At 36.3% G+C, this 26,698-nt stretch overlaps 5 protein-coding genes across 12 annotated transcripts; 2 read left to right on the top strand and 3 right to left on the bottom strand.

Moving 5' to 3' along the window:
• The first annotated feature begins 506 nt into the window (after positions 1-506).
• Positions 507-9,648, top strand: LOC122410950 (heat shock factor protein-like). Of its 4 annotated transcripts, none has more exons than XM_043419452.1 (11): positions 507-798; positions 2,164-2,272; positions 2,358-2,482; positions 2,567-2,902; positions 3,011-3,093; positions 3,198-3,377; positions 3,817-3,879; positions 4,714-5,259; positions 6,051-6,156; positions 6,584-6,677; positions 7,177-9,648. In XM_043419452.1, the coding sequence occupies exons 1-11, from the start codon at positions 694-696 to the stop codon at positions 7,413-7,415; spliced, it is 1,986 nt and encodes a 661-aa protein (XP_043275387.1). In that variant the 5' UTR covers positions 507-693; the 3' UTR covers positions 7,416-9,648. The 4 variants fall into 4 exon arrangements, with proteins under 4 accessions (XP_043275387.1, XP_043275386.1, XP_043275385.1 ...); XM_043419451.1 differs by having other exon boundaries at positions 508-798; positions 4,714-5,247; positions 6,584-6,707; XM_043419450.1 differs by having other exon boundaries at positions 508-798; positions 6,584-6,707.
• Positions 9,649-9,940: 292 nt separating this feature from the next.
• On the bottom strand, positions 9,941-15,985 carry LOC122410949 (F-box/LRR-repeat protein 20). Of its 2 annotated transcripts, none has more exons than XM_043419448.1 (6): positions 15,501-15,985; positions 14,484-14,762; positions 12,768-13,799; positions 11,875-12,285; positions 11,424-11,567; positions 9,941-11,201 (listed from the first exon to the last, which is right to left on the bottom strand). In XM_043419448.1, exons 1-6 carry the CDS (start codon positions 15,534-15,536, stop codon positions 10,995-10,997), a joined length of 2,109 nt encoding a protein of 702 aa, XP_043275383.1. In that variant the 5' UTR covers positions 15,537-15,985; the 3' UTR covers positions 9,941-10,994. The 2 variants fall into 2 exon arrangements, with proteins under 2 accessions (XP_043275383.1, XP_043275382.1); XM_043419447.1 differs by lacking the exon at positions 15,501-15,985 and adding an exon at positions 15,359-15,488.
• A 359-nt stretch (positions 15,986-16,344) lies between these two features.
• LOC122410955 (uncharacterized) lies at positions 16,345-18,995 on the bottom strand. 4 transcript variants are annotated; one of them, XR_006261037.1, is made up of 5 exons: positions 18,459-18,844; positions 18,199-18,306; positions 17,820-18,055; positions 17,377-17,709; positions 16,345-17,210 (listed from the first exon to the last, which is right to left on the bottom strand). XR_006261037.1 is itself a non-coding variant. In XM_043419459.1 (5 exons), exons 3-5 carry the CDS (start codon positions 18,293-18,295, stop codon positions 17,455-17,457), a joined length of 588 nt encoding a protein of 195 aa, XP_043275394.1. In that variant the 5' UTR covers positions 18,296-18,306; positions 18,459-18,522; positions 18,872-18,995; the 3' UTR covers positions 16,345-17,454. The 4 variants fall into 4 exon arrangements, 2 of the variants coding, with proteins under 2 accessions (XP_043275394.1, XP_043275395.1); XR_006261038.1 differs by having other exon boundaries at positions 16,345-16,879; XM_043419459.1 differs by adding an exon at positions 18,872-18,995 and having other exon boundaries at positions 16,345-17,709; positions 18,459-18,522.
• Positions 18,979-23,496, top strand: LOC122410951 (basic salivary proline-rich protein 2-like). The gene is made up of 5 exons (XM_043419454.1): positions 18,979-19,410; positions 19,618-19,694; positions 19,780-19,861; positions 20,272-20,500; positions 21,015-23,496. The coding sequence occupies exons 1-5, from the start codon at positions 19,354-19,356 to the stop codon at positions 22,457-22,459; spliced, it is 1,890 nt and encodes a 629-aa protein (XP_043275389.1). The 5' UTR covers positions 18,979-19,353; the 3' UTR covers positions 22,460-23,496.
• LOC122410952 (protein O-glucosyltransferase 2-like) lies at positions 23,479-26,572 on the bottom strand. Its single transcript, XM_043419455.1, has 7 exons — positions 25,811-26,572; positions 25,525-25,736; positions 25,146-25,357; positions 24,460-24,704; positions 24,142-24,379; positions 23,774-24,073; positions 23,479-23,683 (listed from the first exon to the last, which is right to left on the bottom strand). Exons 1-7 carry the CDS (start codon positions 25,993-25,995, stop codon positions 23,552-23,554), a joined length of 1,524 nt encoding a protein of 507 aa, XP_043275390.1. The 5' UTR covers positions 25,996-26,572; the 3' UTR covers positions 23,479-23,551.
• Positions 26,573-26,698: the final 126 nt, after the last annotated feature.

Genomic DNA, 26,698 nt, shown 5'->3' with positions numbered 1-26,698 from the left:
TTGTTTTGCGAAAATGTATACCGATTCTGTGACACTATGAGATAACTGCAAATTTCGAAAGAGAAATTACGATCAATTACAAAAAGGCCCAGTTAACTGCAGATTTTTTCCATCGTTTGGCACTTCTTTGTACAGACAGATGAAAAATCAAGCTTATTTGGAATCGGGGTCAAGTCAAACAATGTCGAAGAATTAGAAAAAGTTCGAAGTTCGAGATTAGATGTTGATCCATATTCTAAGGTGCGTTCAGGGTGTCGCAATATGCGCTAAAAACGCAAAAAAATAATAAAATGTCAAAAAAAGAATGTAAAAAAGCAAATATAGCAACATTACTTGACACGTAATGTGAAATATTTATGCCATTTAAAAGTCCCGCGCAGAGTCAAAAGCTAGTGTTTTTTTTTAGAGATATTGGTCAACATGGTTGTTGACCAAATAAAATCTCCTTCCCCCCTCCGCCCGTTTGTGTCAATCTATCTTTCTCACGTTTCCAACCATAATCGTAGAGAGGGTAGAGAGAATAATAACATCGTCAGCGCCGCACAGCCATTACAGTTAAATGTGCTGAGATGTAACAGTCGAACGATTACTATACGATTTGTAAACGAGTGTTTTTTTTAATTTAAAAGCGTGCAATTAACAAAGATAATTGATAAATAAAGGAGTGTTTGAAGTAAAGTGTCAAGGATTAAAATGCACCCAGTGACAGAATTGGAAACGAGTGTACCGGCTTTCCTTGGCAAACTCTGGAGACTTGTCGAGGATCCGGAGACTGACGACCTTATTTGTTGGGCGCCCGTGAGTACCAGCAGTCCGAAAGCTATTTAAACTCAATTTCACTTTCTTATCTCATCCTACTCGATTGACTCATCGATTACAAAAATAAATAACAAAATCAACGTGATTTCATTACCAATGTCAACACTCTATCGTTTTTTACACATGTTTTTTTTGTATGTAACGGAAATTTACGATATACGAAAAAATTCATTTTGCGGGTTAATGAGAAGGGGGAAGGGGAACCAAAAAACGACGTTTAGCTACAATTGTGGAAAATTCTTTTTTTTTTGTTTCCCTCCAAATATCTGTTTATACGTATTTCTTACATACGTCACACAAACGTATGCAAAACGTTTGACCAAAAGACGAGAAAGAGATACAAAAGATACTTTTCGTTTTTCTCTCTTTTCATACATTATGTATTGGGTTTATTGCGAATAATTAATAATGAACAATAACTCCATAATATGATGTAGAAGTCTAGCATTGTCTAACTGTTGTTGACAAAACATCCAAATTAGTCTGAAATTTCAATAAAAGAAAACAATGAGGAACAAAGATAAGACTCTTGAATTTGCAACAATCACAAATTTTTTTTCTCATAACTCATCACAGTCGCAGACTAGTTTTACATATAAGTGTTTACCAGAATAGAGACTGAGATTATTACATAACTGACTCACAGATGGAATCGATAATGGCTACTGATCACGCAGCAATTATAAATCGATTAGATTAAAAGAAAAAAACTCATTCTCTCTTGTTTTTCTTGTTTCTTACTGTATCCCCTTGTACCAGACTATTTTCACTGATTAAAACTTATTCATATTAAATAGCCAATCACAATGTCAGAATTTGTATCGGTAGAATGGAACAAATTTTTTTTCCTCATGTATGTTGCGTATTCAATCTTTCGTTCATCATGACAATATGAAAAGCGGAATCACAATTACGTTTTGTAGCTCAAAGTTGCAATAGATTTGATGAAAAATGACATCAAAGATTTAAGTTTTTTTTGAATGAGAAATGAGGAAATCATTTGAGTTCATTATAGTTTTCAGAAAAATATTTCAGAGTAATTGAAAATGGATACTCACGTGGGTAGTGATATAGTTTTATTTTGTGAGCCGCTAATAATTTCTTTACTTATCAAATAGCGTATTGTCATTCTGACAGATGTCAGTAGTTCTATTAAGTTCAATGAAATAAAGGTTTTGAATTTTATTTTTAACATGCATAGTATTTTTGTTTGCATTGTTGTTACTCAGCAAAAAACCTTATTGGTTAATTTTATTGTCCTTGGTACTATTCACTCACGAAAATTAATTTTCAATACAACCCAAATGAAATTTCACTATCTAATTTTGATGTTTTTCCTTGCAGAATGGACGAAGTTTTTTCATTAGAAATCAGGCACAATTCGCTCGAGAATTGTTGCCGCACTACTACAAGCACAACAACATGGCCAGTTTTGTACGACAATTGAATATGTGTGAGTGAAGCAAAAAAATCTGAAAACAAAAAATAAAAAACTAGTCATTCTCAATATATTCAGACAAGCTTTTTTGTTTCTATAGATGGATTTCACAAGAAAGTTTCGGTCGAATTAGGTGGCCTCAAGTGTGACAGAGATGAAATGGAATTTGCACATCAATATTTCATCAAAGACCATCCATATTTACTTGATCACATAAAACGAAAGGTGAACTATTCAATTGTTCACAAGTTGCAACAAGAAATTAGCCATATTCCACCACAGAACCACTTGATGTTTCAATATTTACAGATCGCTTCTACAAAATCTCAAGATTCAGGTCGTCAGCCAATGAAATCAGAAATGATGAATAAAGTGTTGTCTGAAGTACGAACAATGAGAGGACGCCAGGAACATTTGGATTCTCGATTGGGTGCGATGAAACGAGAGAATGAAGCATTGTGGAGGGAGCTGGCAATGCTGAGAAGAAAACATCTGAAACAACAGGAGATTGTTAATAAACTAATACATTTCCTCGTTACATTGGTACAGCCAACGAGATCTGGTGGGTTACCGGTAAAACGCCGATATCCACTTATGATCGACAACGCTAATCACGTCCGCAACAAACAGAGCAAACTGAGCAAGGTGATGGTCGCACGAGTTCATGAAATTAATGACGAAATAATTTTGGCGCGGAAGAATTGATTTTTCTTTATTTAAGGCTGAAATTTGCAACATTTTTTCATTTTTTAGCCCGAAGCTTCGCCGACTGGTCCAGTCATCCATGAATTGGATGCTTCAGAGCATGACATGGATCCTGAATACATCAACATTGAGTAAGTTATTATACTTTGAAATTATGAAAAAATGTATTGTTTTCTGTTCATTTGTCTGATTGTTCTATTCAATTTCCTATTGATTTACTTTTATTTCGACGTAGCATGTTCGACGGTCATTCTAACCCAGCAATACAAAGTCCCGAACAAGACGAATTCTCAGCGATGGCTGATGACAATTTGGTGACTGTTGAAATGATGGAGAATGCTATAAACACGCCTGAGGACGCTCGTTGTTTGAGAACGCAAGTTTCACAGAAAATAAAGCCAAAAGGAAAAAAAAAGTAAGTTGTGATCGGTGGCGTTAACTCGTACAAGTGTCAAACTCAACTGGGACACTTGAAAATATTTGACATTCTGAAATCAAAGAATTTAAAACCCAATCGAGCGCTATATCGCTCTTATCTTGACCCGGATTTCGGTTTTTATAACGAGTTCTCTAACACTTATGTGCATGCTTTGCGTTCCAAGTGAGAAGAAAACAACGAATCGTGGATAACAAACTTTTGCTTGAATCAACGAAGCACCAGGCTTTATTTTCAATCACAATTTCATTTTCCATAACACCTCGAACGCATCTCATTAACTCATTTCTTAACCCACCCGTTACTAATTGTCAGGAATTTTTATCACATTAGCTTGCAGTGTACAGAGTAAATGAAACGAAAACTATGAAATTATATCTCGAAATGTCGAATATATCCAAATATGCATTTATGCCAGGAGGAACAACAAGCTGCCTGTTAAAATTCTCATCCCTGCCACCGAATCCGGAGAGGAAGCCAGGTTGTTCATTTTTCACACCTTCATTGATATTGTTATTAGTGTCATGAAAATTATCAGCTTTGTAGACATCTCTAATATTATGCCTCAACTACGTTGATCGTGTGTGCATTACTCGCGTTTTCAAATCCAAGATCGCATTTTTCGAGTTTCTTCCCGATGTTATCGAATTAGAATGATCATCTTTCGTGCATCATGTACACCCCTCGTAGGTTTTCCGTTCGATTCACGTTCAACGCAATCCAAAGGACTCTTGAACTGATCTAGTATCGGATAAATGAACAATATTTTTTCAATTCCGGTATCATTAAAAAAAAATACATGACGTTATTTTTTTCAAACAGTTTTGCTGGAGAATGAGCTAAGCGTGGTTTAATCAAACTAATTACCTAACGTGAATTTAATGTTATTGATAAATAAACTAATCTCGTAAAATCAATTTAAAAAGCTTCTCGTACAAATGATGGGTTATTTTGGAAACTAACAAGAAACGAGCAGTCCCGTTTAATATTAATTTAATGACAAAAAATGCATGAATATTAACTAAGATACATGTAGTTTTTGATCCAATTAAAGTGTAGAAAATGATGACCACAAGTTGTTACTCGACAGTTTATTTCCTGATCAATGAAATTCGTTGAATCTTACATTGTGATGAAAAGTAACTGAATGATCAACAATTACTTGGGGGGTCATCATCATTTTCTTCTCTCAATTTCATTCTCGTACACGTACACGATGATTTCCAACAAATTTTTCACCAGTAGCCTGAAAAATAGGGCTATCTCTAGAATATAATAAAATCGACATTGGCAACATTACTGCCTCGATTTTTAGGGAAGAAACACTCATGCTAGAGATGAATCCAGAAAACGAAGAAGCAAACATGCCGATGATCGTGATGGAAGAACCGACGAAGCAATTGAAACTGGTGCCAGTTAAAACGTTGAGGAGTTCGAAACTGAAAGCAATGGCAGCGAATATAAATAAAATGAACGACGCTGAGGACCCGGATTCGTCAGAAGATGCCGATGATGTCGAGCCGAAAGAGCCCGAATCTGAGATGACAAAACTCGAGGATATTTTCATATTACCGGACGATCTCAGTGAAACGGGTACTTCGAGTGATGTTAAGAAAACAAACAATGGCTCGAATTGGAAGAGCATGAGTGGAACGATGAATTGGACTAAGAAAAATACTGAGCAAAACGTGGAATATCAAACAAGCGATGGGGATCCAGACTCGTATTTTCAAACGGATATCGATAGCGACGCGAATAGAAATTCACCAGCTAATTCGGACTCAAATTCAAAAGATTTGTCTGTGAGTCGCGTCAGTCCTTCGGGCAAAACTGACGCTTCATACACCAGGTTAGGATCAGTGTAAGTCCAACTCGAACTAAGAAGCGAAATGCCAGGATCGAATTCGGTTTATTTTCATTTATTCTTTTTCTGTCTTTCTCTAACTTTATTAATTCCTTTGACAGCTATCTCCTTTGCAATTAATATTTTATTATTTCTCCGTTGCTCAATACGCCTGGAGCTTCGAGTTAAGGGTATTGCTTTGGTTTCAGTGCAATGCCTTTCATGTTTTTATTAATTCATTATTTGATACATGAAAAACATAGATCTATCCATGTTGATTTTTTTCGGATGAAATTTCACCTCCTTATAGATTTTTTTTCTCTTGAACGGCACCGATTATAAAAAAAATGTTGTAAAATTTCGAAATTAGCTGTTTCCAGAACTCTGTTAAACGGTCTGATCACTTTTCAACCTGAATTGGATTGATCTGATAATTTTTTTCAGAAATGTCATTTTTCCCCGGAAACACATTAAACTAAATTTCGTGGGCTAACGAGATATATCGTCGAATAATTTCAAAAATGTGTACAATCATTCCTTTTTTTGTTTTAGAAGGTTCTGGCATAATCAACGACATTTTCGAAGATTCTTCATTGAACTCCGAATGTTTTTGAAGTTCCCATTGCATTCTTTGAACTACTGGAAATTTATCATTTCCGAAAAGATTACAAATGATATTATTGCCCTTCAAGATATGAAGCTTTCTTTATCGAGTTAATTTTTCAATCGGAAATCCTTTCGACTATGAATTTCACCTGAAAAATAATTAAATCCTTCAATTTCCGATACTTATTTGATCGAAAATATAGGGAAGACGTGGATAATCATCTGGAAACGATGCAAACCGAATTGGAGAATTTGCGGGAGGTCTTGCGAGGAGAAGGTTACAGTATTGATGCCAATACTCTACTTGGAGTACGTATTAAAACGTGAATTTGAGTCTACATCTTATGTAGTATTCGAAAGTGTTGAGTGAGCCATAAATTCCAATATTAATACTGCCACGTGTGAGCGTACTGAGGGTAATTCAGAGGGGCAGGTATGAGAAATCAAATCGTCAGATTAAGAAAAAAAAACCATAAAAATCAAAAGAACAAGATCAATTTCATTCAACACTCATAATATTTACGTCAAATTTATGACATTATGTAAAAGCGGACCTATCTTATTGGTTTTGCTTATCATTTCAAGCCCATCTTTGTAGGATATCGAACTCGGCTGTAACATAAATATCAAAATTTATTCGTAAATTTTTAGTCTCAGCACTAACGGAGATTGTAGAAGTAAAATAACGGTCAACTGATCGGCATTTTTCATTTTCTTTTCTCTCACCTATTTATAGCTTTTCGGCGCAGACGACCCAATGTCTTTCGGGATCCCTGTCAATCCTGAGCTCAATCCGCAACGTGATAGGGACGAAGATGAACGGTCTACCGGTAATTCTTATCTACAACAACAACTTCTTGGCAAGCCTCGAATATTTAAATCCATGCTTGAAAATATTGTTTTTACACATTTTAAAAATGATCGTACGTGTTTCTGAACCAAAAATTTTATTCTAACAGATTTTGAAACTCGGCATATCGGAAAAAGATCACCCATCTTTGAAACTTGACATTGATTTTCAATCGTTGTATCGTCCCGAAGATGGTGTCAATCTTTTCAAGAGCCGCCAAGTATTGGAATTCTTATGAAATAGATTGATTGGTATGAATACACGTGCAAGTCATTTTTGAAACTTCGTTGGGCAGAAATGAAGCGCGCCGCGTGCAGTTAATCTCGAAAAAGCATTAACCGTAAAACTTTGATTTGGAAAAGCCTTCGATACTCTCTTCCATGACTGTCCACTGAATATCAAGCTGTAAAAACCGTTTTTCTTTTTTCTCGAAATTGGTCATCACAATTGATGAAACATTCATTTTCTCCTGCTCTTAGATAATTCAAGTTACGTGAACGCTGGTGGGGAGCTCATGAGTTACACGCCCTCGACGAGTTTGCTAGACTTTGATGACGACATATTCCTGGGTCAAACCAGTGGCAATTCTCCGTCCGGTCAGATTGAGAATCCGATCGCAAATCCCTACTACAACAACGAAGATTCCTCGGAATTGAACGATAGTAAAGCATCACTTCTCGCCTCCCTCGTTGATACGAACGACGTGAATACGACTTAGATGTTTTCGTTCTCGAAAATACATATATATTTTTTTTAAGTTCATTTTTTCTTTTAATTTTCGATGAGTTGTTATAACATCATTCAATCGTCGAGCGAATGTAGAGTGCTATGTATTATAAAGACGTAAAAAACAAATGGAGTAGGCCGCACAGCCACACTACGACTTTATCCGGCTGTGAAGAACTGATATCCTTTAGGGCAGTATATTAGTCTCACTTAGTTTTGATATTCGCAAGAGTCAACAAATCGTACATCATTTTTTTTCTCCTTCGTGTTTAACCTCTCTGGAAGTAACGAGAGGAACAGAAGAAGCGAGTAAGAGAGAGAGAGAGAGAGAGAGAGAGCTTTACGATATGCTGTGAATCAGATTTTTCATTACTGCATTGTAACGAGGAATTTGAACGTCTAATTTTTTCGTCGTTACATCAACTAGGTAGAAATTAGCTGAGTCGCAGCCAAGAAAAAAATATTCACGACTCCAAGTCCTTTTTATTAAACAAACACAAAAAGGCTCACAATTATTTCCCGTAAAGCTCTCTACATTTTTGTAATAAGAAAACAAAAACGAAAAACAAACGATCGATGATTGAACTGTATTACATGATAAATCCGTTATTACAAGGCTCAGTACTACGACGACATAGTTTTTCGATAATTTCGTATAATCAAAACTGCATAAAACTCAAGGTTTCTTGAATATGTGCTGATTCATTATTATTTCGTTACAATAAGAAATTACGTAAGAAAATGTTCATAAGTGAAACTTATCATCAACGTCACTATTACAGCATTAAGAATGTTTGATATATCGTATTTTTGTATGTTCGTCTTAGTATTGAATGATTAAAGACGAAAAAACACTAAAAAATGATTAATCTGTCGAGTGAAATTCGCTGGTTCGAACACGCGTCGAAAATCAAAGTTAAATGTTTTTTTTGTGTTGAATTTAACAAAAATTACAATCGGATTTCGCATAATTATTGAATTCGTTCAACCGTGTCCAGCGGCACCTTTATGGAATATGATTAATCGCGTAGTCCATTTCTTTTCGGTCTTCCCCATTTTTTACATTTTACACCAACGTTTATTTTTAGTCGTTTTATTTTAAAAAAATCCGAAATTAATTTTTTATTCACTTATTATTCGTAAGGAATTCTAGTGCTGTTAGTTTTCAACAGAAAAATAGCCTCCTTCATCACATAGACGGTTCACCTTGTGGCATTGACTAAGCAAAAAATTCTTAGAGAATCGACGCTCAAGAATAATTAGGAATGGCAAAGAATCAATACGGATGCTTCATATTGGTCTCAAAAGAGTATAAAGAGAAAGAAAAACTTTTTTATATGGACCTAAGTGCATTTAACCTGAATCACACTTGTCAATTGATTCTTTGGTGGATTCTGAAACGGAATAGTTGGTGCATCTCAAATGATCGTTTCCCATATTTACTATGAAAAGTCGTGGAAGAAGAGGAAAAAAGTTTTAGCAAGTCTGCAACATTCGCGAAATATTTTACGTTCAATTTTCTTGCAGGAAAAAATGGACTTGAGGAATAAGAAGAAAATAAAAAGTGGCGGACAAGCATACACACTCGCCCAGCCTTAGAATTAGGAAGTAGATTTGTTTTACTATGTACATTGCACTATTCGCTTTAAAGGGGAAGAATAATTCATTGATGGAAGAATACTGTTCAAATTATTTATCACAGTGTTGATCTAATCGATGTATTGGAGAATACAGTCATTTGCGAAACAACTAACAAATTCGAATAAAATAAAGTATTCTGAAGAAAAAAACAAACTTGAAAAATGTCCTTCAGTTTCGAACTTGTGAAAATTTGACGCTGCGTAAAATATCTGAAAAAAACTATTACGACAAATTTATTCTGAGCACGTCCAATCGTGAAAAAAAACGAATACTTCACATTGTACTTGGTTGTAACTTATCGATTAAGAAAAATCGTTGAAATATTGTAAAAATTTATAAATTGACATTTTATCGTGTCAATGTCTCAAATATTCTACTAATAATATGTATATATACTGCATTGTCTCGAAGTTCAAAAATTGTGAAATACAAAGTGAACGATCGATTCAATTGACGGATACGGTCTTTTCTCTCAACTTCCCAAATACCCTTGCAATAAACGTAAAGTTAGGGTAAATTAGTTTGTAATCTTTATATAAATCCTCCAAATCTATGAGTTAATAAAGGTTATTAAAAAACACGAATCTCAAAAAGCTTTTAAAATTTCATTCGTTTGTTACTTCACCTCTTCCATAAATATAGTAAACAACGTTATTCTCCAATCATGAGAACCGTTGAATTTTCAAAGAATTTCTGTCAAATCCGCACAACCTTTCACATTCCAATGAGAACAAAATCGTAAATCGGTTCATAAAATCCGATATTCGGATTTAACGGACTCACTCTCATGCTAAAAAAGATAAATTTCTCGTAATTGGTGGTCGAGGGAGGGGAAGAGGGATTCTCACAATTGGGAATTAAAAAATTTGCTATCAATGAGAAAAAACAATTGCAAAAGTATTTATTGCATATCATGAGATATCTCAATTAATTGCAGGAATAAATAATCGTTTAAAAAAAATAGAATACAGTATGAGTTAATTGGACCCTATCTAAAACATTGAATTCTGGACGTTTTGACTAGAATAATAACTTACACGAACCTGTTCATGTAACTGTTCAAAATACTAATTGTGAAAATCAAAGAATTAAACCTTGGTTGCAAAATGGAAACGAAACGATGATTAATTTTTTCTCGCAGTAATTTTGGTGACTCATCGAACCAACACTACACGTGCTTCATCTCTATTTTCATATTACAAAAAGTATAAAATAAACAATCTTATCATTCGCAACTACAAGATAAGACTATTCGACTCGTGTTTTTCTAGTTTCAAACAAATCGTAATAAGTTCAATTATCCTACACGAGTTATTGCACTATTAAAAATTCATACATCCTGCAACCAAATACTCCGTTCACTATAGTAGTTCGCTAAATTACAGATTGCCGAATTTTTTCTTCACAAAGAAACATTTGATTATTTATACTCAGTATCGATAAAAAATATATCAATTTCTCAACAAAGCTTTTGCAAAGCATTAAAAAATCTGAAACGCTTAAAAATTACTTTTTTATCAATACTTTGTCTTCGTACCAAGTTTCAGTGAATTTCATCTTTATAAACTTATAACTAAGATAAGCATTTCTCGAAATATCGAACAATGAATAATTGCATACCGAAAATGATTTGATTACATTTGTGGACAAATTTTCAATCAAATTTATCGTATTCATAATTTTCTCTGGATCGATGCTCTCGAATGAATTTCTGTCATGCCAATTCAACTTTCATTTTCATATATTTACATGGTAGATTATAACAACGTCGAAAAGGCTATCGTTCATTGAAACTGTTTACAAAAGCAGATATCTCAGTCGAAGAAGGTGTTAAAAGTATGAATTTATATGAAATCGTTAGCATTCCTCCAAAGTGTCTAAAAGTGACGTAATCAATTAAAGCTACAGTTGAATAGATAATTGGACATGATTATCTACGCATAAGAGGTGGCTCGGGTATTTCGAAGGCGTTGCCTAATATTACATCTCTCTGTTCGGTATAATTGACGTGCAAATGGCAGAGGCTTTCAATTCCAGCAATAGATATACTGCGACAGTTTCGTACATCGAAATACTGCAGATTTTTGCAATATAATTTTATGGAATCCAAGCTGTGATCCGTAAGCTGTGAGCAACTCTACAAAACAAAACAAAAATGATAATTATTCATATCCCTTTATTTGTGTAAACACGAACATTAACACGGGGTTGATGATCGAATGTGAACTCGATCTTTCGAAAGAAAGGAAAAGAAAATAAATAAGAGACACAAGAAAGAGAGGACGGAAAAAAAATGAAAAAAAAACAGAGAGAGAGAGAGAAAATAAAAGAACGGAAAACAATCGTGTTCTTTCTTTACCTGTAAATGAAGTCGTTTTAGTCTGTGTAGCCTCTGAGAAACGTACAATATTCCAGTGTCAGTGACATTGTGACATTGCGAAAGATTCAAGTCCTCGATAGCTGGATTATTCTTCGTCAAATAATCCAATCCAACGTGGGTAATCTAAAATGAACAGTACAATAGATCAGACGTTAAAATTTTAGAATCATGTTTCATTATATATTTTTTTATGTACTTACTAGTCACAATGTAATAATTGATTTTGGGTCGTAGCATTGCATTTAATAAATAATTAAAGAATAAATGGCTCACAAAATACCGTTAATTTAAAAAAATATATTTTCCTTATTACTTTTCAAAAGGAAAGCTTCAGTTGAAAAAATTGTGATATTCCGACTCGGAATGAGTGAAAAAAAAATATCCGCTATTTTTTACAAATGAAAATCGAGAAGAAATTCATTTCAATTACCTGTTGGCACATGCTTAGATCCAATATCCGTAATTCAGAAAACTTAAATGCGTGCTTGAGACTGACATCTGTGACGCGATTACATCCGGACAAATTAAGTTCCTTTATACCTCGTAAGCGAATTAATGAAAAACCTAGAGATATTTCATGATCTGTAGGTGTTATTGAATCTTCACACATTTCCATAACTTCTCTCTTTCGATGTGCATCTAAAAGAATGTCTTCTTCAGCTCGAGATCCTAATCTTATTTTTAGCTTCGAACCAGGCAATTCGACGCTTCTGTCAGCTTTTGTCGATATTACAACGTTCGTTCGTGAACTTGCACCCATTCCTGTCAGTCCTGCGTCACTCACTTTGTCGCATCTACTTATCCTCAAGCTTCTCAGGAGTACCAGCTCTTTGAATATCATCTGTAAACACGTTTATTTCTTACTTCTCAGTTCAAAAGTTCAAAGTTCTCAGTTCAAAATATATACGGCAATCTCAATTTTGTACATGTTTTATCTGTCTTTTGTAATCTCAATCTCACTTCTCAAACGAAAAAGCATGGTTCTGGCGTTGTTGATTAAATTGAAAAATTGCCTGATTTTGGCTAATCGTTGAGAATAAAAAATTCCACTACTCAACGGTTTTGGAACTAGCAGGATTTACGATATTTTTCGAGATTTTTTGATAATCTCAAACTGACAAATTTTTACTGATATTGAAACGATTTTCTACGATTTCACGCTCGTATGGTGAATCATTCTTTCGCATCACACGATATGAATCTGGGCCAAAAGACATGGACATTGAAAATTTGGTCGGAGAATGTGTTTTAATGAAGCAATTTCTTAGATTATTATTTACTTTTCAACTTGAATGTGAAAAAAGGTAAAGTGGATATTTTTACCTGGATAGTTTTGTCGGTAACTGCGCTGAAGCAATACCCGATATCGAGTAACTTCAATTGTGGAAAACTGAACGCAATGCACTCGATAGCTTTTTCATCGAGATTGAGAGCATTGGCGGATAAACTTTCCAATTTACGATTAACGAATTTGTCTGTATCGGAAGATTCTCTATTTTCTTGTTTTTCGACGTCCTTGGAATTTGGGTTGAAATTTTCCCAATTTTCGTTCGATAGTTCATCGGTTGTGTTGGTTCTATAGAAGGGAGATTTGCAGAGACCTTCAACGATGCATTGGCCGGTCAATTGATCGCATTCGGAAATATCCAACGAACAGAGTTTACGAAGATGGTTTAATTGAGAAATTCCAAGGTCGGTGATACCTCGACATCGTCGAATAATGAGAATTTCGAGATTGGTCAGATTTTGACTGATGCAAACGAGAGAAGCATCGGTGACTCTGCTGCAATAACTCAGATCGAGTTCTCTGAGGGTCGATTGATTAGCGAGACATCGAAGTCCTGCGCTCGTAAGTTGATCGCACGATGGCAATCGCAATGATTCAAGTTTCAAATTCTCCACCATTGCCAAAGATCCCAACGCGACTCCGTCGATCAGCGTGCTACCGAAATTAACGTGTTTCAAATATTTCGCTTGCTTCTTTATGTAGCTCAGAACGTTGATAAATGTTAGCACTGATTCCGATGCTTGCTCGACTGAGCCACTGTTCGGATAAAACTTTTTGTACAATCCTGAATGAAAAGAAATTTGACAGTCGAATAGACTGAGGGATTGAAGATTCGGACATATCGAGACGAGTCTGTTGAACAGAGCGTCGCTCAAATATCGATTCGAACCCAAACTCAGTTGAACCAGCGAATGGAAATTCGATGATATCTCTTTCACGTCTTTCTCGTCGTCCAATAATCGCCCGAGCATTAAACACTCCCGACAAGCATTTATGTGTAACACTCGCAAATTTTTACAACATTTTAGAATTTCTACCAGCGTTTTTTCACTCAGGGAACAGCAAACCTGCAAAAGATTAGTGATTTCATTAGTGAACCTGCACATTTTTGCGGCTCCGTAAAAAAGATTTTTTTTTTAATCCAAGACGGTCACACGGGGTGACATGGTGTGACACACCCCAGGCCATCTGTGCACCGAATGTGCACTGGGCATTCAGTGAATTTATTTTTATAATATTATTTCGCTGTATTATTATTATTATTATTACATTACTTTTTTATTTTTTAATAAAGGAATTATCATCTTACAAGAAAAATCATTGACATCTTGTACATCATTTTGCCGCTGAAACCCGCATGTTCATAGTGCGGAATAAATATACTTTTTAAAAAACCCACAAAAACTATTATACTCGCCAGAAAGAGAATGCTTTCACAAATCAGACCCTGCTTGAATTTTGTTGATATGTCAAAAAACAAAAAAATACAGCATTTGTTGTAAAAAAGGGCTTTTTCGCGAATTTTTTTTTCAAGAATTTTTTAAACATACTTCAAACTAAAATTTTCGTTCCGTTCTTGAGTAGGATAATAGAGAAACGTTTGAAATATGTTCTCAATTTTTGTTGAGCCCCCAAAATAATTCTACGAAATGCTACAGCACTCTAAAGTGCCCCATGTGACCACCACGGGATTCTCATGAGGTGTGACCGTCTTGGGTTAAATAGTAAATCTATCGAAAATAGATGTTTACCAAAACTAAACTTCTCATGTTGGCTCCAAACCGATCCCAAATGGGTAAGCTTCTTCTAAGCTCCACTTCTTTGAATACGAAATGAAGAAACGGTCTGTAAGAATTTTTTAATACTGATACCATCCTCTTCAGATTGTCTTCTGAGCCTCTTCTGTTCACAATCAAAACTTCTTTGTCTATGTACTTGGAGCTCAAGGAAGCATCGTGCCAATCTTTGCACACTAGACGAGCGTGCATTCTATCCGATACCGAGAGATACGACATGATGTCCATGACAATCTGCAAATAGATGCAAAAATGTTGCATACATGAATGAGAAATTCGTTTCCATTGAATAAATCATTTGGTGTCTCGAGCGATTCCAAAGAGAGATAAAAATAAAAATTTTCGAGTCCCGAATTAAAGATTTAAAGGCTTCTCCCCAATATTTCAAAAAATTTTCTAGAATTCACGGAAAATATAATATGAAAAAATTATTTAATGTTTCGACCGCATTTTCTTTCGTGGTCCATTTAATATCATCGTCCAACGCTTTTCTTTGAACAATTTAAAATAAAGTGAGTGAAAACAGCGATTGTTTTTACTAATTTTACATGTTGTGAAATAACTTAATGGTCCCAACACAGAATCAACATGAGAACAAACTTCTGTTTGTTTATTTTCACGTTCCGGATTTTCTATCAACCGTATTCACGAATTTGTATTACGATATATTGGAGCGTTAATAGACGAATGATGAGAGCATATATTTATTTTACGGAATGATCAATAATTGATAAATGAATCTGTCAGTTAAAAAAAATACTGAATTTTATTTCACTTCACTATTTTTTGTATTCAAAACGAACTATTTTAATCATCTTTCAAATACATACATTTATCGAAGTGGCATTGTCATCGCGATTAAAACTGTGGAAGGGCACGTGCATCACTTGATATTGAAGGGAAAAAATCGGTTCTTGCCAACGTTGTATATTTACGGGTGTAGAATTGTTTGAAGAACAAAAAAGAGCTTACTTCCACGGGTAACTGTACGAGTTTGTCGTTTCCCATATTTATACACGGATTGTTGTTGTGGAACAGTGGAATACTGCGCACCCGTTAGATTTTTAACAGTGCACACTGGTTGAGAATACTACGATGATGTTCTTTTGACAGTTCCGCAGATGAAAACAAAGAAGAAAAGGAAAAATCAACGACGACCGACAACGATCGTAATGCTCACTCTCAGAGATATACTTGACAACTGACGAGAGAGAATAAGAATAAAGAAGATAACATTTCTTCGAAGCGTCGCCCCGGACCAAGATTATGTACACTTTAGCACCACCCCCACTTCCAATAATAGCATGTATATTTTTTATTCTCTCTAAACTTGTCTCCACCGAAGAGAGACGAGGACGGTTAGATCATCGTGGTGACAGATCAGCTGATTCTCGTTGTCTTTCCATCAGCTGAAGGAGACCGAACGTATTGCTGGGTAAATGATCCCTCAAACCTCAAATGCGTCGTTTGATTCGTTTGATTAACCAAATTTTTACCGTGGCGCTAGTGTACCACTTTCACCCAACTGAGAGCACTGAGAGCGAAGGGGATAGATTTTGACAGTAGGCGTAGGCAGCTTATAAAAAGTGAGGTTATACTGAACGTGTCTCGTTATTCGTTCTATGGACTCATTTTATATTTATTTCCATACAGAATAGTGTTTTTTTTTGCTCGTTGGTATCAACGAATCTGGAAAACTATGAAAAATACCAATTCTATATGTAAAAACGAAATAAAAAGATTTTAATTTATAACGGAAGTTGATTTTTTTTTCTTTGGATTGGACAAGGATTCACTGTAAAAAACAAAACAGTGCTAGAATTTTGATAATGATGATTTTATTGGCAATAATAGTTAGTCAGTTGATAAAAAAATACTAATATTGGTACGTATAAATCCAGTACCAGTTTTTATTGGGGACTTATTTTTATGAGTTTCCGCTACTTCATCCAGGGCTCCATGGCAAGGCACAGTTGAGAGCAGAAACTGCATTTTCAACTCTTATAATGAAGATTTCCCACCTTGCTTTATCCATGAATAGAAAAAATGAACATTTCTTGAAATTTCATCTACTCAGAATTATAAAACAATCATTTTTCTAACTTGGAATTGAATTTTATAGATGCAATAGAAAATCTCAATAAATGGAAGCCTAATTTTAATTGAACCTGTGAAAAATGTCATCACACTCATCACAAATGTTGCGTCGATGAACTTTTGGTGAATGATCCCAATTAAGTGCTCGATCCTTGATTTTCATCCTGTGAAATTTAGTTGCTAAGCCGTTTCGTTTACTTTTTCTGGAATTTCCCTGCGACATCAAGAACGACTCGGACCACTTTTTTGGTAAGCTGAAACAATTCTTCACTCGGATAAATTAAACCACCGAAGCGATTCGTAAGTACGACCACCTGATCTCGTTAGCACGCATCCGTTGTGCTCAAACACCTAGCACGTCATGAACCGCATGGTCTTGCGTGCAACGTATATCCAGCGACAAGCCTGGACTAACTCACTCGTTTCGACAACATCGTAATCGTGACACGATAGATGCTGATCGTAATCAAATTCAGTTTGACGACCATCATACACGTGGTTTTGATCATTGACTGCAAAAGACTTGCAATCATCTTCGTGGCACGATTCGAGTAATAAGCGTCCAGTTTGTCCATGATTTCGTTTCTGGTTTTATTACGAGACTGCATTGAGTTTTTGGTTTTCATTAAAGTCCACAAAAACTCCATCCCACTGACGTTTGAGCCTTTAGGTGGTTTCACCAGAGAATAGGCCAGCAAGAGACGAATAATGAAAATAAACGATTAAAAGAAATAATAATAATGATTTTTACCGTCACTGAAAGATCGCTGTTTATCTTCAAAATCAATCGTATCATCAAGGTGCTTGGTTCGATCTGGGCTCAAATGATTCACGGATCATCTTGCAATTTGTATATCCAACTCCAAGTTTTTTGAAGAGGTTGTTGCTCAAAGTGCGCAATGATGTCATCAATTGAAACGCCAATTGTACTTTCAATGAACTCGTCCTCCAGTGCTACTAGTTCAGCACTGTATAGTCTTTCTGCTTCATCCAGTCCATCCACTCCATCCAGTCCTTCTGCAGACGATTCCATCACCTCCATTGTCTCTTCCGGCACAGCCCCAATAATCGCTTCGACACTTTTCTGAAAACACATTTCAATAAATTTATATATTTCATTCATCATTACTGAATTACTAAATAAAAAATTCAATGAATGCCATCATGCCTTAAATCTGTATAGAAGTAATTTACCTGATTTTCAATAGCCATTGGTACTGCATCCTTTGCTAGTCCATAATTGCCACAAGGAATACAGTGGATGGTACCATCAGGCATCGCAGTTGCATATTCCTTCAGCACACTATCCGGTGAAAAGTGCAGTTTGCAAACCACATCTTTCGCTGTCAAATTTCTCCGAAGAGCTCTGCTCAACTTCAAAAGTCCATCACTCACCTCTTGTAGCAAAAAAATGTAATATTCAATTGATTCTGTCACCATAAAAATACAATTATAACAGAGGAATCATATGGTAATGGAGGAATTGAAAACAGAGAGCCCCTTGAAATTTAGAAGTTTCAAGAGGCTTCTTGAATTCTTCAATTTGAAAATATCAAAACACAAATAATCTCACTTTTGGTACAGCAAACATAGAAACTTGATGCACTCAATTGCGTCGTCGCTCCTCTCTGTCTGCTTCGTGCCCATTCGGACAGTTCAAGACAGCACATGTTTTACCCATCTGTAATAAAAATTGTGAATATATTGTCAAATTCTAAAAAATTGTGTTCGACGTAAGAAAGTCTTGGTTTGGAGTAAATGCCATGTTCTATATCGTGAGTTAGCTTAAATTATTATAAGTTTTCTGGAAATAAAATATACATTAATAATTACCTTTAGACGCAATCGAAATTCTGTGAATTCTGAAGAGATCTGAACCTTGCACAGCAACGTGAACCTGAAAAAGAATAAACTGAAAGAAAATCTGGCGAAGACAAGTGTCTTATTCGTCCAGTTAAATGTCTGTAACCAATGAAACCAATGAAAATTAATAAAGAAATATATTTAGAATTGTCAAAAAACACGCTTAGCTCAACGTCACAACACAATAACTGTTTTATTAAATTAATGTTAATTTATTTCGTAAATATTCCAGCTGTTTGAAATTCCCAGTCGCTCGATAACACCGTGAAAAGTTGAGAAACTCCAAATTACTCCGAACTTTCAAATTCGTACGGTTATTTGTTGTTTTCAGCAGGATCATATGTATAGATATATTAAACTACGGGTACAAGTCGAACACATACGCCGCTAGTGGCGAAAACATGAAGCACTTAGTATACTGGTTTGAGGGACCGCCATGCTGCTGACTTCTATCTATTGCTTCTATCCCGTTCGGTCTTCTGTACGTTGCCTGTACTCTAGTCTCCCTGATTTCTACGCACCGCAATAATATAATACTTATAAATTTTCGGAGTTCATCGTTAGCGGTGTAGTTTTAAAAAATTGCGTAATTCCACGATAAGATCAAGTCGCGGATCCCGTGTAGGGTGGATTGCGGCGAAATACGTGCGCAATTATAAATTCGCTCCATTTTCTTCGTGATATTGATTTGAAAAAAGGAAACCTGTGCGCCATCGTCGTGAAGTAGTGTGGCTTACCGCATTCGTGTGTGGTGCGTGTGTGCGTGTGTCTTCAGCGAGTGTTTTTTACTCGCCGAAGAAATATACTGTAAAATCAACGTAAAATATAATTTTTTACGAAATATTCGTTAGCCTTGATAACGAAAATGTCTGTGACGTTCGCTCAACGATCTCGGCCACCGAATCCAGCTCAAATACAAAAGGTAAGAACGCTTTGATATATCCATCGTTAATATCTTTCTGGAATCACGTCGAATTTTTTTTTTGCAGTTTTTCTTTTATCTTAATTTCTTACTCCAAAGTAATTTCTTACTAGCCAACAGTTTTATAGTAGCTAAAACTTTCCGCAGAATTTTATCTCTATTTATAGTAATTCATGAGTAGCAGTGAAAAAAATTTTTTTTGTTCAGATGCTGGATGAGAACAGTCACCTCATTCAGAGCATTCAGGAATGTCAGAACAAAGGAAAATCTCAAGAGTGTATACAGTAAGTTTTGTTGAATGAAAAAAATATTTCTCACCCTAGAGATTTGGCCCACTAATTATTAACGATTTTGTCTGATTTGTAACAGGTATCAGCAAATGTTACATCGTAATTTAGTCTATTTAGCATCCATAGCCGATGCGAATCAGAATATTCAAGCTCTGCTTCCGGTAAGAATCTACCAATCAAGATATTATGCAAAAAAAATAGTATTTATCAGAAAAATTTATTTTTCACCACGCATGCGCCGAAAGTTCAACTTTCCAAAATCGGAAGGTTGAATTTTCGGTGCATATGTGGTGAAAAATAATATACACTCCACGGGAGTGAAATTAGACCACCTCAAACCACGGGCAGAATTGTCACCCTCGCCTTCGGCTCGGGTGATAAGCACGCCTGGCTTGAGAATTTTTTTTCCGTAACACCAATTTCTGTTTTTCCACGAACAGAGCTTTCCTCAGCTCAATGAGAACTATTTGCATGAATGGATAACGGATTTTTCAATATTTTTCGTATATTATCCTGCTCTAGATTTTTTCCATTCATATGTGACATTTACTTAAGTAATTTTGTAACAAAGCCTCCTCAGGGAATGCAAGCAATGGCTAACGGACCTCAACACAATATGATGGGACCTCAAGGACCTCAGGGTCCCCCCAGCAGCGCAGCAGTTCCTGCTGGACCTGGTGGTGACATGCCTCCAAATTCTCAACAACCTCTGCCTATGTCTGGCTTCTCTCAAGGTCAGCCTATCGCTCAAGGTGGATACAGAGGGCCTGTGATACCGAGCCAAGGGCCAGCCATAAATCGTGCGTATATGATGAGAAGATAGAAAAATAATTTTTAGGTTTGATTTATTTCACTGAGTTTAAAATTCACTACAAAATCAATGACGATCCTATTCTTCTTTCCGTTACAAAAATTATTCTTCGAATACTATGAAAACGTTTGATTACACATCATTCGCTTCATTTTTTAATGACAAAACTAAGATGCATGATTAAATTAAATACAATGGAAAATTCGTCATAAAAACCGTAAGACAAAGGAATTTCAGAGAAACAGCAATAAAAGATATTTTACCTCAAACAAATCGAGGTCGTATTTAATTCCCTTATAACGATTTGGGATTAATAAAATTTCAATCATTTATTGCAATAGTTTATTTTAAAAATGATTTGGTATTTTGGTATCTCAAGATTTGTATCATTACTCCAGAAATTTCAAACCGATTCTTAGTTGAATATTCACTAAATTTTCAATAAAACTTGTCTACATTCGATTTTTTCAAACAATTCTCAATGTCTGTGCGTGCGATAAAAGGACCAACGGCAGGCCCAGGACCCCAGCAATACAGAGGTGGACCCCAGGTGTATCCACAACAGCCGAACCAACCTGGTTATCCATCAGCATACAGCAACCAGAGTCCAGGAGCAAATTACCAAGGGCCACAAGGTTCGGCATACACGCCAGGTCAGCCAAATCAGTACGGCCCACCGAACGCGTCGCAGCAGCAGGGATACCCAGCGGGTAATCAACCGACAGGTTACGGACCGCCGACAACAGTGAACAGTTACGGTCCGCAGCCAGGAGGATACCCGCCACCAGGTGGATCTCAACCTCCAGCGGGTTACGGTCCACCGCCACCGAATCAGCAGGGTTATCCACCGCCGAGCGCGTCGCAGCAGTCGTTCCCACCGAACAGTCAGCAACAAGCGCCGGGTCAAGTTTACGGAAGTCCGAGTCCGCAGCCGAATTATCAACCGCCGACGCAAGGTGGACCGCCCCAAAATGCGTACAGCGCTAATCAATCGGGCTCTTATCCGCCGCCATCTTCCCAAGGTTATCCGAATAACGTACCGGCCCAAAATTATCCTCCACCACCGACCTCGAACGCTACGCAATCGGGAGCTCCACCTCCTCAGCAACCGAGCGGTCCCCAACCGAATTACGTAAACCAACCGAGTCCCGGACCGGTTCCATCCCAATATGGAGGCACTTCGACCTCACCACCGTTCAGCACAACGTCCGTCAGCGGCGGTAACACTTACGCACAAAGTACTCAACCAACGAGTACACCCTCCGCCTCCACTCAAACTTATCCTTCGAGTAGCGGCGGGCCACCGCCCTCTTCTCAAGGTGCCACCAGCTACGCACCACCAGGACCTTCCCCGACGGGCTACCCTGCTCACCAACCTTCCCATCCGCCGCCTCATCAATCTTGCCATCAACCTCCTCATCCTCCCCACCAAGGCGGACCTCATCAACCCTCTCATCAAGCCTCCCATCAACCTTCTCCTCATCAATCGCCTCACCAAACTGCTCAACAATCCCAGCAACAGTCTCAAACTCCCCCTCAGTCCCAGCAACAGCCCCAACAACAACAATCTCCCAGTCCCGCGCCCAGTGGCTTTCAACCACCTTCCGGACCGCCTCAAGGACCTTCCGGACCTCCACCCGGTCCGCCTCAACCCCAAACTGGCTACGGACCTCCTCAATCCCATCCTGCAACTACGCAAACTTACGTACCACCCTCCCCAGGCGGGCAACCACAGGTTTACTCTCCTCATCCTCCCCAAGGCGGTCAACACTACGGACATCCTCAATATCCTCCACAAAATTATCCTCCCCCACCCGCTGGTCAAGGATATCCTCAATATCCTCCACGTCCTCCAGGAGGACACATGCCGCCACCTCCTGGTCCTCAAGGTCCTCCTCCCCCGAACCAATACGGCGGTTATGGCGGTTATCAACCGCCGCCTCAGTGAGACAACGCATTTTCTTCTCTCAACCTATCAGTTTCCTACTCGAAAAAACCTCGTTACTGATAATCATCGATTAATCATTGAAACAAACTGCGAATTATTCAAGCTGATAAATGCCGAAAAAGGTTTAACAAAAAGACGATTTAATGGCACTAAAAGTATGCAATGTTCCGTTATGATAAATCATAAAAAATCTTTCATTTTTATTTCTACATTCGCGGAACGCGTCAATGCCTCCTTTTCAATTGTAAAAATATATTCTCATCTTCTTTTCGTATAGGTACAAAATAATACCATTTAAACACTGTTATTCCGAACTTTATATATAATTTCTTCATCAACGAATTGAAAGATTCGATAAATCGATCGACTCAACGAGACTATACTTAGTAGTTTTTAACATTATCGTCCGTAGATTAAAAGTTTTAACATTGTATAAGGTAACTATAGGAAATTGAATAGGCACCCTTTTTTGTGAGTTTGAAGTAACCTGTTCGTCAACTTTGTTTTGATTGCGTGTATAACTAAGGAATTTTATTTTCTTAATGTTAATTTCGGTTGTTCATTCCGAACTGTAAAAGCAAAGTGATCTCGATATTTTTTTCTTTTTTTGCACTGCGAACTATTAAGTCCTGTTTATTAGAGCCTACATTCCCATCCGATCTTCGCATAATAATTTAATGCTACACGTATTGTAAATTATTATATTGCGCCTAATGACCGAAAATTTCCTTCGGCCGCCAATAGTTTTTGTATTTTTCTAATTTAACGTAAAACAAAAAAAAAGAACAATCGAAGTAGATACGTAAACGAACTCGAATGACCGCTCAAACAATGAATTTTTGTGCTCTGCGATAGATTTCCGTATGGATATATGTTATTTCGTTTTTCTTATTATTCATGAATAAACATGAGAATCGTGGGGATGCAAAACTGAATTATATGCTACCGTCGAATTTAGCGAAATGTCAGTGAATCCTTATGATCAACTCGCGTATGTGTGATTGAAAAAAATGCAAATATACGTATGTATACATTTACTTTGGATGTTCGATGCTGCGTTTATTGTCGCTCGATAATATTTACTTAAAACCACTATAAATCTTCTTTGGATTTCGTAAATTCAGTCTTCAACATTCTGTGACACTTACAGGAGTAATCGGACTGTGGTACTTCCTCCATGCCATCCAATACTCGTACTTCGGTGCTGAGGCGTTTTCTCCATTCCTAAAAATCGTAGTAGAAATGATCGATTCTTCCAAATTCTTCGGAAAATCAGTATTTTTCTTGATAATTTAAAAACTTTTCTGCACTCACTCGTAGCAAAGTAACGTGATAGCAAAAGACGTCGCGAGGGAGTGCCAAATCTCTCATCGCATTCCGTCCAGCTTTTGCAATTTTTTCAGCTTCTTCATCGTTCTCTTGGGCCCATAAAATTTTCTCAACTAAATCCGAAAGATCTTGTTTAACAGCAATGTAATGTTCGCCGGCTGCTATCTGGTTGTAGAAATACTCGTAATATTTGGAGTCTTGTTTCATCACTAGGGAATCACCAGCGAGCAAATATGGGAATCGATAAGCTGCCACTGTGCCATCAATGCTTAATTGATACTTGAACTGTAATTTTAATAATGTTTCTTTGATTTATTGTGCTTCGCAATTTTTTGATTCACCGACCTTCATACCTGGAAAAACTTGAAGAAAGAAACGTGAGGCACTCCAGGACCGTATTTTTCTATTTCATCTTTGAAAAAGAAAAAATTTGTGATCGACGTGTTGAAAAGATCAGGATGTTTTCTTGATATGTCGATCAGATCGAGTCTTTCTCTTCGTGAATCACGCCCTCGCCAGAATAATTTTTGAATTTTTTTTTCCCATGGAGTTTTCGTGTTTCCTTGGACCGATAACATATCCAGCATTACTCTGGTAAAAGAAATTGAATAAGCTTCGATAATTTTTTGTTTTATGATTTGATTAAAAAAATAATTTTTTTAAACGCTCACCTTCCCATATTTTCTATGGAGGATTCAGTGATATCGTAAGTAGGTAACACGATGTCGCGTGTTTCGTTCGAGCCACACCACGAAAATATTGGGTACAATTTTTTTTTATTTGGCACTAATGGCCAGTCACCTAAATTCATAAAAAACTCCACATCCGGTAACACCACTTTTCGAGCCAGAGACAACAGAGTGGAATCCATAAATATCTTGAAACCAACGTGTTGACCGTAACATTTCCTGTAGATCTAGAGTATTTACAGAATTAATTTTCACAATTTCAGTTTTTTTAGCACTATTTATACTACTTTTTCAAAATTTCTCTTTTCATTCACGTTTTTCAGTTCATGCTCTCCTTGTCATAGTTTACTACGGATCAATTCAGAGCAATTTAAACATTTTTTTGAAAATTTCGTTCCATCTATTGAAATGAATCATTCCCATTATAGCAAATGTGACTTGTTCATTTTATCGGATTTTTTATTCTTCCTGATTTTGATCATTTATAAAATATGCTGGAGATTATTTTTCATAATAATATCAAATACCAAGATTATTTGTGAGTACTGAGAGAATATTGACTGGAGTTCAGTGGAAGCATTTTCAAATGAGCATTTTTCACAATTGATTGTAATACCATAAGCTTTCAGATACAAGAAATATGAAACAAATACTGTAATTCAATTCACCTTGTTATTCTTGACAACGTAATGGCAAATACTGACGCTGTTCGGTTTGTTATACTCTTCAATGAGCTCATTTCTTATTTTTCCAAAATCAACTTTGGGAAAGAGCTTCAAATCATTGTCAATTTGTTGGTAATTTTGAGAGCATTCGTAGTCTTTTAGCCATGTTTCTAATACAGGACTGGGACAATAGCAGTCTTCTTCAAAAACAGGACCTGAAAAAAAGATTGTGAGTCGGGAATCATTTAACTGTGCAAAATTATTTATTGCAAAAAATTACCTATTTCTAAATCCTAATATTCAATAAAAAGAGCAACAATAAAAATTAATATCCATGGATATTTATAAAAAAAAATTATCTTACTCTTCTCATCTTACTTACCCCTGAAAACAGGTTTCGGCAGATTTATATCTTGATTTTTCACTTTAACATTTATGCGAAGGTCATAACAAGTATTATGAATTTTGTAACGGATAATAAAGCTACCATCATTGCAATCTAATACTTGAGTCCAAATGTGACAGGCGTGATTGTGTTCCGTTTGTCCTTTTATTTGTACAGAAACAACATTGTCTCCGGGAGATCGTGTTAAACTGAAATAATAGCATTCATAATAAACATTTACTTTGATATCTTCAAAACAAAAAGAAAAACAACAAGTATTTACTTTTTTCCACTAGAGTCGTAGAGTTGCAAAAAAAAATATCTAGCCCGCATTGTAATCTTTTCAGCATTCAATCCCGGTCCCCACAATAAGGTTCTCGTAGGATCAACTTCAGCATTGTTTCCCATAGACGCATGAATTTTGCAACAATAACTTAAAACCAACAGCACAAATGCTATCGTCGTCATGTTTTTATTTTTTTACGGCAAGAAATCAATGCAAATTCGAGTACACCGGCTCGATTCGAACGCCTTTGAAGTTCGTTTTGATCAGATATAGATTTGAGACAATAGCGAAATCGAATAACTGATTAATATATGCAGAAATTCAATGTTTTTTCTTGCAAGTGCCTTTCATTGTGATAAATTACTTGCGTGATTTAAAGCACAACAATGCTTACAAGTGAAACGCTATCTGTACCATATAACCTCAAATAATTATCAATTGTATATAACTGTCAAAGTGACAGCCCGGTAATTCAATCGCATTTGACGAACGATTCACCGAGTTTTGAATTTTCGTTTCTTTATCTAGGAATAATGTAGTATTAAAAATTTTCAAGTTATTGAATTACGTGCGGGAGGGCTGAAATATAAACAAACGATTATAAATTTACAAAATCAAACTTAGAATTTGAATATTGGCGCGCGCAGCGATATCGGCGCACATGCGGGTCACGGGTCACGGCGGACCATATTATTTCGGACAAATGATGAGTACATCTGCGCGCCCGGCATTTTATTTTGCTGCAATTTGAAGTTTGTTTTGTTATTTTTTAATGAACTTTCTTTCGAATTATCTATCTATTTACCAATGATTGTGTAATTTGTTTTTTACACCACTGACACTCGTATGACGTCAGCCTAAGATTTATAGTTCAAAAATATTTGA

The sequence above is a fragment of the Venturia canescens genome, chromosome 5 (assembly GCF_019457755.1).
Source record: "Venturia canescens isolate UGA chromosome 5, ASM1945775v1, whole genome shotgun sequence".
Lineage (NCBI taxonomy): Eukaryota > Metazoa > Arthropoda > Insecta > Hymenoptera > Ichneumonidae > Venturia > Venturia canescens.
This window is presented reverse-complemented; position numbering and strand designations above follow the sequence as displayed.